At 38.1% G+C, this 14,678-nt stretch overlaps 1 protein-coding gene across 7 annotated transcripts in view; it reads left to right on the top strand.

The window, feature by feature from the left end:
• Positions 1–14,678, top strand: part of TNRC6A (trinucleotide repeat containing adaptor 6A) — a 97,596-nt gene that overhangs the window by 17,614 nt on the left and 65,304 nt on the right. For 2 of the 7 annotated variants that reach the window (XM_055409700.2, XM_055409704.2), the window contains exon 3: positions 7,191–7,278. The exons of 1 other annotated variant lie outside the window; for it this stretch is intronic. In XM_055409700.2, the coding sequence (XP_055265675.2) occupies positions 7,191–7,278 (88 nt within the window). Of the gene's footprint in view, positions 1–6,885; positions 7,279–14,678 lie in introns of those variants that run through there. 4 more of the 7 variants (XM_055409703.2, XM_055409702.2, XR_016036604.1 and 1 more) reach the window with 3 other exon arrangements.

The following is a 14,678-nucleotide window of genomic DNA, read 5'->3' as shown; positions in this document are numbered from 1 at the left end:
TTTATTATGGAAATTTTCAAACATACACAAAAATAGAACAGAATAAAGAGCTTTCTGTACCCATTACCCAGTTTCAGCAGTTGTCAACATTTTGTCAATCTTGTTTCATTTTTTTCTCTTTTCCTATTTTTGGGAGGATGGAGTGCAGCCTAGAGTAGTGAAAGCAAATCCTAGACATGGTGTTTTTAAAAGCATTCATTTTTGGTATTGATTTACAAAAATAGTGCATGTTTACCATAATATTTTAAATAGGGGTTTTCTTTTTAAAAAACTTAACAATTCCTGTAAATAGTGGTTCAGTTGTGAGGTTCCTCTGATGTTCCTAGTTCAGAAGGGTATACAGAACAGACAGACAACTTTTAAAAATTATGATCTAACACTGTTCACGGTTTTATAAATTGCTTTTTTTCCCTGGTGGCTCAGACGGTAAAGCATCTGCCTTCAATGCGGGAGACCCTAGTTCGATTCCCGGGTTAGGAAGATCTCCTGGAGAAAGAAATGGCAACATACTCCAGTACCCTTGCCTGAAAAGTCCCATGGACGGAGTCTGGTGGGCTGCAGTTCATGGGGCCGCAAAGAGTCGGACACGACCGAGTGACCTCACTTTCTTTCTTTCATTTAACAATGTTAGGGACATTCCTTCAAATCAACAAACAGGTCAACTTATTTTCAGGGCAATATGCTATGCTATTATAGAGCCATTTCTTTACCGATGGACATTTCAGTTTCCGCTCATATGCATATGGCCTTGTGCACTAGCTACTGTAAGATACATTCTGAAGCGTGGGATGGCTGGTTAGATTATGTGTAACTATTTATTTATTGGCTCCACCCCATGACACGGCAGATCTTACTTACCCAACTGGGGATTGAACCATGCCTCCTGCAGTGAAAGCTCGAATTCTTACTGGAAGGACCATTGGGGAAGTCCCAGATTATGTGTAACTTTAATTATTAAACTGTTACCACAATACTCTGCAAAAGGCTATAGTAATTTCTGCATTAAAATGAGAGAGAACCTCGTAATAATTTTCATTTTTGCCAGCACTGCATATTATCCCTGATCATTTTTACCAATGAAATTAGGTGTTTTTTTTTGCCTTTATTAGAAGGAAAACCCAGCACTTTATTTTGGGAAAAACGTATTGAGTTGGCTTTATACTAGGAAACGCAAAGCTTGGTTCAATACTGGAAGATCCATCGACAGAGTTAATCATATCAGTGATCAAAAGTCAGAAATTCTATAACCATTTCAGTAGAGACAGAAAAGAATTTTAACAGAATATAGCATGCACTCATAACTGGATCTCCCAGCAAACCAGAAACAGAACAGCCTTTTACTGTTTAAATATTGAAATTTAATATTAATACTGGAAAACTTTTAATATTTAAGTGTTTGAATACTTACTCACATGGCTGAGAAACTTAGTATTGAATGAAAAGGTTTATATGTTGAGCTCTCCCTTCCCCCATATTCCTAGTTCCTCTGCCCCCTCCCCCAGTCACTGTTAGTTTCTTAGGTGTTCTTTTAGAGTCACTTTATACACACGCAGGCGAATATGAATACATAGCCTCTCTTGTACTGTCAGGCATCTTGAATTTTTCATGAGTGTTTTTTTTCTTTTAAAGGACAAGCATTATTGCTCACTTCTGAAAGCTTTTTAGCTGCGTTCATGTTTCTCTCTCTTAAAAAAAAAACTTGAACTCCTCAGACATGGACCTTTTAGCTCTTTACTCGTTGTTTCTCCCACATTGCCCTCCCACAAACATTCACAGAATAAAAAATACTAACATTGCTGTCTTAAATATCAGCAGTGCTTGGTGCCCTCTCATTAAAACCAGTGGCTGTTCAGTCTTTGTCATTGACTCTTTTGCTGTTCTTACTCCTGATTATACTTGCATGGTGTTTGGAACTCCACTACTTTGAATTCCCTGTAGTATGGGATTGGCCTAAAAGTTCATTCGGTTTCCTATACAGTGCTTCTGCTGCTGCTGCTGCTAAGTCGCTTCAGTCATGTCTGACTCTGTGTGACCCCATAGACGGCAGCCCACCAGGCTCCCCAGTCCCTGGGATTCTCCAGGCAAGAACACCGGAGTGAGTTGCCATTTCCTTCTCCAGTGCATGAAAGTGAAAAGTGAAAGTGAAGTCACTCAGTCGTGGTCCCCATGGACTACAGCCTTCCAGGCTCCTCCGTCCGTGGGATTTTCCAGGCAAGAGTAGTGGAGTGGGGTGCCATTGCCTTCTCCATACAGTGGTTCTAGTAGCTCTTAATTGTCTTTAACTTCATTGGAAACAGTTTTGTAAGAGTCTGTTGTGACAGCTGTCCAATCAGTGTGCATTTAAAAAAAAAGACTTAACAACATTGGTGAGTTTTGTGTAGCCATTTTAATATTGAAGATGGAAGAAAATGCAGTGCTGTTAGCATATTATAGTTTATTATTTCAAGAAAGGTAAAAAACTGAATTGTGAAAAAGATTTCTGCTGTGCATGGAGAAGGTGCTGTGATTGATCTAATGTATTAAGAGTGGTTGGTAAAGTCATGCTGGAAATTTGTCACTGGACGATGCTCCACACTCCAGTACTGGTTGAAGTTGATAGTGATCAAATCAAGACATTGAGAACAATCAATGCTATACCACGTGGGAGATAACCAAAATACTCAAAATATCCAAATCAAGCGTTGAAAATCATTCACACCACCTTGACTTTGTTAATCACTTTGATGTTTGGATTCTACACAAGTTAAGCGAAAAAAACCTTGACCATATTTCTGCGTGCAGTTCTCTACTATAGACGTAATGAAAATGTCTTGTTTTTAAAAGAAATTGTGGTGGGCGATGAAAAGTGGATACTGTACAATAATGTGGGATGGAAGAGATCATTGGGTAAGCAAAATGAACCACCACCAGCCACACCAAAGGCTGGTCTTCCTCCAGAGAAGGTGATTTGTTTATGGTGGGATTGTAAAGGAGTCCTCTATTATGAGCTCCTTTCGGAAAACCAAGCAATTAATTCCAACAAGTGCTGCCCCCAGTTGTTGTTTTAATCATTAAGTCATGTCTCTCTTGCACCTTCGTGGATGGTTGCCCGCCAGGTTCCTCTGTCCTGTCCATGGGATTTTCCAGGCAAGAATACTGGAGCAGGTTGTCATTTCCTTCAGGGAATCTTTCCAACCCAGGAATTAAACCTGCATCTCCTGCATTGGCAGGCAGATTTTTTATCTCTGAGCCACCAGGGAAGCCTAACTGCTCCCAGTTAGACTAACTGAAAGGAACTTTTGACCAAAAGTGTGCAGAATTAGTCAACAGAAAACTCAGAATCTTCCATTAGGGTAACACAGGAGCACATGTTTCTTTGATAACCAGGTACAGCTTGGCTGGAAAGTTCTGACTCATCCGCCATATTCACCAGACATTGCACCTTCAGGTTTCTTTTATTTTGGTCTTTACAAAATTCTCTTTATGAAAAAAATTTCACTTCCCTAGAAGACTGTAAAAGGCATCTGGAACATTTCCTTGCTCAAAAACGAAAAGTTTTGGGAAGGTGGGATTATGAAGTTGCCTTGAAAAATGGCAGAAGGTGGTGGAACAAAATGGTAAATACACTGGTCAGTAAAATTCTTGGTGAAGTGAAAAATATATCTTTTACTTTAAAACTAAAGGAACTTTTTGGCCAACCCAGTACATTATTTTTGAAGTGTTCTTACAAAAGGTGGATGGAAATAAAAGAATTGTATATGCACATAGTCTGAAGAAAAAGTGAGAAGATGTTTCACTTAACCCATTTAAAGGAAAAGGTTTTATTCTCTGTCTCTTCTGAAAAGAGAGCTGGTACTTTGGAAAGTATTAGGGTATAGGGGAAAGGGAAGACCATGGCTTTGAGAACCTAGATTGGAATCCTGACCCCACTCCATACTAGCAGTATGACCTTGGACAAGTCTCTTAACTTTTCTGAGCTTCAGTTTCTTAATCTATAGGAGGGAAATCGCTCCCTAACTTTTAAAAAAAGTGACAAATGAGAAAATATCCATAAAGTGCCCAGCATAGTCACTGTAACGTCCTAATCACTCAGGTTTGTTCTCATTTCTAGACCCAGAACTTGCATTTTAAGATGTCCTGCTGCTAACTTTTAAGGGGAGAATGATTTTGCTGACTAGACTGTTCTCTTTGTGGAGCGCATATCAAATATGATGGACAATGTAGAGCTATCAAATCCATCAACTTTTATTCCTTTTGATAAATAAGGTGAACGATAAACTCAGATATTTTGAATGAATTTCTGTTAGCATTTAAATTCTGGAAGTCAGTCTTTGGGCACAGGTGGTTGTGGGCGTATGTGTGTGTGTATTTTTTCCAGTTGGCTTTCTGAAGGAGAGGTGGGAAAAGTAGGCTTAGTTGGTTGTAATGACAGTTTTGAAGAGAACTTTTGTTTCTCTTAGGCTTCTGGTGTCTACTGTTAATGTAATATTTTCATGAGGAAAAATGGTTCATCTTTTAAGTACTAAAGAGGTCATTTTTGGTCTGCAAAACACTTTTCATGTCATCAAAAGGTCTTCAAAATGAAGTTTGAGAAGGATGAAAAAAATTCCAGGTAAATAGTAAAGGAACATCCTATAGAGTAAAATGACAGAAAAAGGACTTGTCTACAATTCACAGGCAAACACAAAAAGCAAATGCTAACAATTCCTGACGTTTCTACGTAAGTGACCCTAAATATCTTAAAAGTTGAATGAATACAGTCTTCGAGATATCACTGAGAATTGGTGAGAAGGGTTCCTAACTAGGCATTTGGGTGCTTACTCAAATGCGTTAAGAAAGCATTCTTCATTGAAACCTGATAAAAAGGTGATGAGACTGATGCACATGGTAATCTATCCCCAGTTTCTTCTTAGTGCTGAAAGAGTTCAAGTCTGTAGAGCTAGTAAACAGCTTTGGTTGAGTAACATAACAGTGATGTAATTTATTTGCCTTTGTTTACTAAAATGCTTTTCTTTTTTTCTCTTATGCTGTAGCTATCTGAGGCGTTGACTTCTAGGATTATAGTGTGCAAGCTTGCTCACTTTCATTGCCTCCCTGACACAGAATGCTAGAGAGTGAGTCATGGTTACACTTGGCTTGATGAGCCACAGGACAGTGCTACTTTGAACAAAATGAAGTGAAAGACAGCAATAGTTATCATCCTCTTCTTCCAGCTTCTGATTTTAGCAGTTGTAAACTTAGCTTTACTAAACTGTCATCAGTTTTACATGTCACTCTGTTTTTCACCGTCTCACTACAGCTCCTCAGTTTCAACAGAGCCAGGTTAAGTTTCGGGTAATCTCAGTGTGAGTGTACCTGTAGCATCCCTTCTAGTTTCTTATGTACTTGTCTGTGTTTTCTCATTTTATCTCCTACTGCATCCCCACTGCCATATGCATTCCAGCCTTAAATGGATTATTTTACAGTTTTCCAACTATCTAGTTCCTGTTCTTTGAACCATCTCTGCCTGGTATTGATAATGACCCCTCTGGAAATCTTCCTCAAGGGCAGAATTGGGTACTTTTCCTTTGTGTGTTGATTTTCTTTAGGGGTCTTGTGATTTTTGGTTGTCTGTTGGTATTATGAATGAAGATTTAGGTTCTAGACACTAAAGTGATTAACATAACGAGTATGTTTCCTCCAATTTTGTGTGTAGATTTCATTACCCGGTAGCCCTCTACTTTGAAAGAACTGGAGGAGTGTTGATGGGGAGCCCTGTATGTATGAAGGGTGTTGACTGTCGGGCTTTACTTCGTGTTTTTTTTTTTTGGTTATAGGCTGAATTTGAATGCGTTTGCTACCTGCGGCCGTGTAGCCATCTAGGAATGCAAAGTGGATGGGCGTTGTTGAATAGTTGGGGCCTTTCTGTTCCGTATGCAGTCTTTACTCCATGCCTATTTGTGCTCAGCCAGCTCTAATCTTGGAGCCTCTCTGGAGCTGCACCAGAGGATGGCACATACAGCCATTTAAGACTTCTCTGTGTTTATTCTTAGATTGTAGCTTCCTTTGCTCTTGTTTATGCATCAGCTGTGAATAGATTTAGTACCTTTTCCCCTGTCATTTTGGTGAGTGAGAGCAGAGAGGAGGAGACGAACACATTTGCCCATTCATCTTGAAATCCTGAGCCGGGAGTTCTGTTGCCAAATTTGAACATTTCTGATTTTAAGAACTGAAACAAACTTATATTAGTGCATTATGGATTGTTTCCCAAGTGTTGATAGACTAGTTTTGAATGTTTATAGGATATGAAGTTCGTATAATGCTAAAATACAAGTCATCTTTTTATGAATAAGTTGTGTTCTAAAAATAGGTATGAAAACAGAAAGAGACTCACAGACTTAGAACTTATAGTTGCCAGAGGGGAAGGGGTAGTTAGAAGTTTGGGAAAGTCATGCACACATTGGTGTATTCAAAGTAGATAACGAACAAGGACCCACTGTACAGCACGTGGAATTCTGCTCAGTGTTATGTGGCAGCCTGGATGGTGGAGGGCAGTTTGGGGGAGAATGGATGCGTGTATATGTATGGCTGAGTTCCTTCACTGTTCACCTGAAACTACCACAACATTGTTAATTGGCTCTGCTACTGCTGCTGCTAAGTCACTTCAGTCGCGTCCGACTCTGTGTGACCCCATAGACGGAAGTCCACCAGGCTCCCCCGTCCCTGGGATTCTCCAGGCAAGAACACCGGAGTGGGTTGCCATTTCCTTCTACCCCAATACAAAATAAATAGTTTAAAGTTTGGGGAAAAAATAAGTATAAAGCTTTTTAGAGCAAGGAAAGCTGAAAATATGCCAGATACTGGTCTGGAGAGGGTTGGGTGGAGAGGTGGTTCCAGGCATTGCCATTAGCTGCTGAAACAAGATAACTCTGCTCATGAGATGTTGTTTACATTCTAGAATTGGAGGGAGTTGTTTGTTTGCCAATGTAAAATTTGCTAACTTAAAGTTATCTTCTTTACTATAACATTAAAGTCTACTACTTGTGACTTACTAAAGAAAAGTACTGTTTAGTGGCTGTATACTTAGATTGAGGTTTTAAGTTGTGTTTTACATTAATGAATGATAAATGAATAATTTGCCATATCTTCTAATAAGAGTGAAAATGAATCTATATGCAACATTACTGTTATTCATCCATTTTGGGAAAGTTAATTGCAACTGTGTGGTTCAGGGATTTAGTGCAAGAAGAAGAACAGTTGATGGAAGAAAAGAAAAAGAAAAAAGACGACAAGAAAAAGAAGGAAGCTGCTCAAAAGAAGGTAGTATATGTATAAACTAATTACTTATATTAAGCAAACATAAATTTAAAAAATTACTCTTATTGGATTACTTAAAGCATTTGTTTTAATGTTTTAACTTCAGTGGTGTTTCATTTTAATATTTAATGTCTTTGAATATGCATAAATAGTAATGTATGTACAATTTAATGCATAGTTATTTCATCTTGCCAGTAATTTATTTCAAAGGTAAGTCCTTTCGTAGGTCTTTATTTTTCAGTTAGGTGTTCCTACGTTTTCATAATACTTAACATCATTTTATAGTGAGAAGAGCATGGAATTTGTGGCTTTCTAAAGAGGAGTTGAAGTCTGGCTCTCCCACGTAGCATACAGAAGGTTGTGGCCTTCAACTTTGTTTAGCCTCTCTGGCCTTAGTTTCCTTACGTTTTAAATGAGATAATGTAATGCGTACGCATAATAGGAAATAATAATGGAAGTAGTAATAAATATAATAGGAAATAGTGTCAGTTTTCTTTTCCCTGTTTACTTAGTACCTAAGCTCATGTTTTTAAAATTTGCAGGTTTTGTTAGAGTATATATGTATTTTTTTTACTTTAAAATTTGTTTTTATTATAATATATTGATTTTACATAGAGTAAAATTTTCACTTCTTGGTGTACAGTTCTATGTGTTGTGAAGCATGCTTATAGTCATATCATCACCACTGTCATAATCAAGAAACAAAAGTTTCATTACTTAAAAAAAGTTTCTCATGGTATCCTTCTGTAATCAAAGGATATTTAAAAATAAGCCTAAGACATAATTGCTTCAAAAAATCTTTAGCCAGTACATTAATTAAAAACAATAAAGCAACACAGATTGCAGAAAAATAAAAGATGGCTGTAAAGATTTTTGCAAATTAATAGTGGAGGCTGATGACAGTTAGCTGGGGACTCATCTCCCACTATATTGTTTCAGGGACCTTAAAAATGTTCTTAAAGACCCAACGAAGATACTATTCCATTTCTGTATTCTGATGAAAAGTTATGACTTTAATTTTTAAAGATATACCTTTTTGTAGTAGCAACTGGGTTTAGACTATAGTAACAGAATTATCTCCCCATTATTTAGTAGGGAAAAACTCAGGGCACCAAACTGTGGCAGGTAGGGAGCTACGGAAGCACAGAGAGAAGTGTTTAACTCAGCCTGAAATGGGATACAGAGACAGGGGAATTTTCTTAGAATGGAAATGAACCAAGTAAATGAGGAGCAGAAAGGAAAATGGTTCTAGCAGTAACTGAGATTTAAGTTGTCCATAGCTTGTATGGGTTAAAGTATGGGTTTTGATTGAAAGGGGTGGTAGGAAAGGAGCCAAGTGTAGAAATGAAGCCAAGTGTAGAAATGTCAGGGGACGAGACTGGAGAGGCTGGTCATAGCTGTTGGCACTTCTCTCATTTTGACCGTTGGGTGGCCAAAGATGAATTTTCTATTTTAGAATTGTATTTAGAACCTTGACCGAGTGTAGCATTGGGTTGGGTAGAAACTAGAGACTGTGATAATAATTGAAGGGACTATTAAAAGTATCCATAAAATTTGTTTAAAGGATATGAAGGAAGAGTAATTTAGATTGACCCTTAGGTTCTAGATTGAGTGGCTAAATACATCTTGAAAGTGAAAGTGAAGTCGCTCAGTTGTGTCTGACTCTTTGCGACCCCATGGACTGTAGCCTGCCACTCTCTTCCGTCCGTGGGATTTTCCAGGCAAGAGTACTGGAGTGGGTTGCCATTGCCTTCTCCAGGGGATCTTACCGACCCAGGGATCGAACCTGCTTTCCCGCATTGTAGGCAGACGCTTTACCGTCTGAGCCACCAGGGAATCTTCAGAGAAGTTTAACCAGGTTTGGGGATACACAGAAAGGGGGAAAGAAATATAGTTCAGTTGTGGGCTGCAGAGTTTGGGTTACGGTGACGCCAGTAAACAGGAGGACAGAGGACAGAGCACTGAGGATGCGTCAGTGGTGAGATGAGTTGATTTAATGGGTGGTCCTTGTTATTGGCCTTTGGTTACCCGGGAGTGAGGGGGAAAATGCATTGGTAGTTGGTAGGTAAGATTTGGGATGGTTCCTAGTATATAGAGTTTTGGCATTGGTGATGCCTTAGGCCTCTGTCAGAGGCCTGTTGGTATAGGACAGTTTTTGCAATTGATCAGTCTTTGCTCAGGATTTGTTATGAAAAAAGTTGTATATCTGTAAGTCTAAAGCTGGGAGGAAGGCTTATCATACTCTTGTTTGAAGGCCAATTACTTAACGAAATGAGAGTCTTAAGAAACTTGAGATTTATTGAGAAAGATGCTAGGGTGCACTTTGTGTAGAATTATTAGTTTGGCAAGCATCTGAGTGATGGCATTAGGCCATATTGATTGATCCCTGCTTCTAGAGTTCAATATTTAGCTGGTAAGTTTAGGATGTATGTGAAACAAGAGAAGAGGCCTTATTGTATAATGAAACATGTTAATTTGGAATTTACTGTAATTACTGAGGAAATTCTAAGAAAGGGAGGAGTTACTCAAATGATTTCTTTAAATATTGTTTGTTTTTTTTAAATTAAGGAATAGTTGACATACAGCATTTTATTGTGTTCTAAGTCACTTCAGTCATGTTTGACTCTTGTGACCCCATGGACTGTAGCCCACCAAATTCTGCTGTCCATGGAATTCTCCAGGCATGAATGCTGGAGTAGGTTGCCCTTTCCTCTTCTAGGGGACCTTTCTGAGCCAGGGGTCGAACCCGAGTCTCATGTCCCCTGCATTGGCAGGTGGGTTCTTTACCACTAGCGCCACTTGGTGACTATTTTAGTAGTTTCATGTACACACCATAATGATTCCGTATTTGTGTCTATTGTGCAATGATCACCACAAGAAGTCTAGCTAATCGTATTTTTTTTTCTTGTAATAAGAACTTTTAAGATTTTAAATACTATATTTTTTAAATACGTGAGTATAATTTTAAAGTTGTCGCATATTTAAGTAATGACTAGTCGTTGAAGTTTACCTTTACATTCTTCATCACCAAATCTGAGTCCCCAAGTCAGTGTTTTTAACGCATGAATGATGATTTTTGTGACATTTGCCTCTCACAAAATCTGAATCGACAGTTCTTCATACTCCTCGCTGCTCCATCTCTGCCTCACAGTATGGTTCATCTCTCACCCCAGCTGTGTCCCACTGAAACCACCATCAGAGGCTTAGAGATGTGAGGAGGGTTTTTTCCCTTTCATCAGCTCTTCAGCTTTGATAGGGTATTGCTGTGTATTCTGTATACACAGTAATATCTAGGGATTGAACATTATATACAGAATATTTAATACTGCTAATAAATGTTCAGCTTAGTAGACTAAACCGGCACGGTAAATAAGACTGTTCTCCGAATTCCACATAACTGGCTTACAACTGAATTTGAATACAACCCATTGGTGAAATGAGGACAGCTGGTGTTTCTGAAGGCTGTTACCAAATAGCTCTTTAAAAACAAAACAAAAGGAAAAATCTCCCAAGTTGGCACACTTACAGCCCATATGAAAGATTGTGAGTCACAGGAATTCTGTGTTTCCTTAAGCTTGTCTTTGGCTGTAGTAGGAGCCAGCAGGTGTATCCAGGTAGATGACAGACATCTCCGTAAGTCAGGGAGATGAGCCCATTTATATAAATGTTGAAAACACAAATTCACTATGGTAAAAACAATCTGTCCGTTTTACGTAATCTGTGTACACTTTTTAAAAGACTACGTATTTTTTTTTTTCTGAAAAAGATTTCAGATACTATCTGTTTTAATTCAGTGAGTTTATGTGCAAGGAACACAAGCATTAAAATGAGTTAAGTGTCACCATCAGAGTGATGGAACAGGAATAGAATTGAAATCTTCTATTTCCCCCAGCTGGTGGTTTTCCAAAACTCGGTCCTTTATCCTTTTGGTACAGAACATTTATCTTGTACTTTTATTTTTTACCAACCAAAGGTGAACTTTAAAGCTGGAAATAATATGATAGTTTTTATAAGGTATTTAATAAATCTTTATGCCATGAATACAGAAAACAGATTTACCAGCTCCTAATTGCCACTGTGGCAATTTAAATTTAAAAGAAATTCAAATTCAGACCTCTAGCTAGTTTCTATTTTAAATGAAAACTAGATAATGTAATTCCTTACATAAACAATCAGACAAAGCTCACTATACTATTTATACTATGATAGTTTTTCTAATTTTGTCTATTTGTTAAGTATCAATTTAAATATTTTAAATTCCTCTATAAAATTTGTTTACACAAAATTGCATGGTTTTTATTGTATTTCAGTCCCAGTGCATCTCTAGTTAATAACAAATCAATGACCAGATGATTTTTTTTTAAGCCTTCTATTTCACATCAAAGAATTATGGCTATTTGCTTATCTTCTGATTCTAGGCTCAGAAAATAATACAGCACAGGAATGTAGTTTCTGTACTTAAGAAAAGGGCAACAATAGTTGCAGTAGGTTGTTAGTATGAATTTCTCTCGTTTCTGGTTTTAGAAGAAATTTCTAGAAGGAATCTTGAGGGAAATGTAGTGAGAAGGAAAAAGGCGGATGAGAAACAGGTTAATTATAGAGGGATAATTTAGTATCAACTTTACTTTAAACATGTAATTATAGTTCCTAGAAAGCATATAATGGTTGAGGGTTGGAGGAGAGAAGCACCAAGACAAATTGGGATGTTTTGGTTGAGAATGTGTGAAAGTCAGTACTCATGAGAATTTTTGTTACTGTGTTAAAAGCTTGAAGGGATTTTTATAAAAGGCTTTGTGGATTTAATGTATTCATTTTGAGTTTAAATGAGACATAAAGTGTAGAAAACTTCCAATTTCATTCCTCCTCTTTGGAAATTTTAGTATTTACTAGTCATGTCTCCCAAAGGTCATTTTGTTCTGAGACTGGGAATCTTACTTGGCACAGTTAAGACATTTTAGATGATTTGAAAGAGAGGGAAAAAAGCAAGACCTGGGAACTGGGAGTGAGTTTGAGTCAGATCCCTTCCAAGTATGAGAGCACGGAGCCAGAGCATGGGCGAGTAGGGCCGACAGTAGCCACACTCGGTCCTATTTATTGAATGCTTTCTGTATGCTTGGCGCTGCCCCACGTGCTTGCTCTCTCTCTTTTCCCCCTTAAGCTCTTTATGTGAGTTCAATCCTTTTAGCCTAAGAACAAGTCTGAGGTAGGGTTTTTGTTCCTGTCTTATAGAGGAGGAAACCAAGCTTTAGAGAAGTTAACTTACTTTGACCAACGTTACACTATTGATGGTGAAGCCAGGAGTGAAAACGAGGCAGTTGGGCTTCAGACCCTGAGTTCTTAACCACTGAGATTTACCTAAGGGTCGAGGAGCTGGGTCAAGTGGTGCAGAGCCTGGCAGAAACAAAATAGCCGGCATGGACCTGGCATGTCTGCCACTTGTCTTCCCTGATAAACTGAGACAGTGGAACTAATTGCTTGTGGAATCGTAGCTCAGGTTTTTTGGTTTATTTTTTAAGAAAACAGTATTCAAAATAGAAATACATTTGCTTCTCAGTTTGCCGAATTGTTTAGTTGTGTTGTACAAGATCCACAATGATACTTCACATTTGAACAGTATTATTTATCCAGAAAAGATTTATATTTCACTTGAGCCTCATGAGAGCCCTGAAAAGGTAAGCAGTACAGTTGTGTTTTTTCCCCTCCTCCTCCATTTGAGGGATTAGGAAACTTGAGACCTAGACGGTTTAAATGACAAGGTCATTTCAAAGTAAAAACAAAAAAAATCGTTGAAGTTAATTTTAATATATATTATGTAACCCAGTATATCCAGAATATTGCTATTTTAACTTGTAATCGGTATGAAATATTATCAACAGGATAATTTACCTTTTAAAAAAAATGCTCACACTAACTCTATCTCAGTGGTCAGTAACCACTTGGGGATAGTCGCCTCATTTTGAGCACTGCAGACAAATACTCTTAAAATCACTGACCCCCGCTTGGAAAATTCTCGTTTTAATAGTTTGTGTAATATACAAGCGTCCCTGGACCAACTCAGCACAAAAAGCTGTTTGAATCATTCCATTTGCTCCTCATCAGGAGCTCTTGAGTTCTGGTAACTAACTTTCTTCCACTGTATTAGTTGGTGTTCCGATGGGCAGACTCCTTTGAGTGTCTCCTTGGCGCTGTTGTCTGTAGATGACACAATACTCGAATGAGGTTAGCTACTGTTTTCAAGCAACATGGAGGAATTTTTCCCCAAAGGAGCTGGCATAGGGGACACCCTTTACATTGTAAGTCCTGGAAGAGCAGTACTGCATGTCTTGAAACTTAGTAATATGGTCATGGCTCCTATGTACTGTAGCCTAGTTTCCTTTGGAAATAAACCGTGGAAGAAACCAGGAGAGGTAAACAAAAAGAGATCCCCACAGAACAGCACACACAGTCTGTTTTCAGTGCAGAATCATTTCTGTGTAGATTTTGTTTCAGAAAATTATGTTATCTTATTGTTTGGCATGATATGTATAATACTTGAAAGTATTCAGGTATTGAGATCTATTTTTCTACTGTCAGATTTTAAAAACAATTTCTCCCAGAAATAAGTGTTCAAGCTAGTTGACTGGTCTTTTGCCATTGTCCTTCCATCAGTTTTTTGTTTTTTTTTTCTTTTAAATTTTAAATCCATATAAAGTAAAGATGGGCCTCCATTATTTTACTTGTTACTAGTGCTCTAAAATTTGGTAAAGCATTTACATGCCTAGATTTACTCTCTGCCTTTCTGGGCAAAGGTTCATGTTTGGTATGGCTTCAGTATTATATTAATTGCCATACAGTGTTTTACCATGTAGTTCCATAATGATATAATTTTTAAAATGGTGTTTCTGGCAATAGTTTACTATGATTAAGCAAAATGATTTATCCTGTTCTGTGACAGTTTAATAAAAAGGCTTATCTTCATTTAGAAACAATTCCTGATTATTCAGTAACTAATTATTCAGTCTTCCCTCACCTCGCTGCCTATCTGCCTATGCTTGTATCTTTTTTCTTTTTTTTAGGATTCCCCCACAGTTGGGCATCATCAAAAAGTTGATTTTTGCTTGTGGCCTTTGTGATCAGTTCTTATCGAGGCCCTTGAAGTTTGAGCCAGGCACCTGCAGGCAGTCCTGCTGTGCTCGAGCCCCTCTCCCTGTAATTACCAGACACAGTGCAAGTGGGGGCAGGCATGGGAAGCAGGGCCCGTAGCAGTTTAGCTTCAGAACACAGTCATTTGAATTGAATTGTCAGATGTGTCGGAAGAGACAAATATGTTTCAAAATTTTTCCCACCCCAAAATATCTAAAAGTTAGCTATGTTTAACTGCAGCAGCCTAACTTCCAGGACTTAAATTTGTTACTAGTTTGGCC

The sequence above is a fragment of the Moschus berezovskii genome, chromosome 27 (assembly GCF_049115385.1).
Source record: "Moschus berezovskii isolate FMDL1 chromosome 27, NW_MosBer_1.0, whole genome shotgun sequence".
Taxonomy (NCBI): domain Eukaryota; kingdom Metazoa; phylum Chordata; class Mammalia; order Artiodactyla; family Moschidae; genus Moschus; species Moschus berezovskii.
Note: the sequence above shows the minus strand (reverse complement) of the source record. Positions and strands in the feature narration are given on the sequence as shown.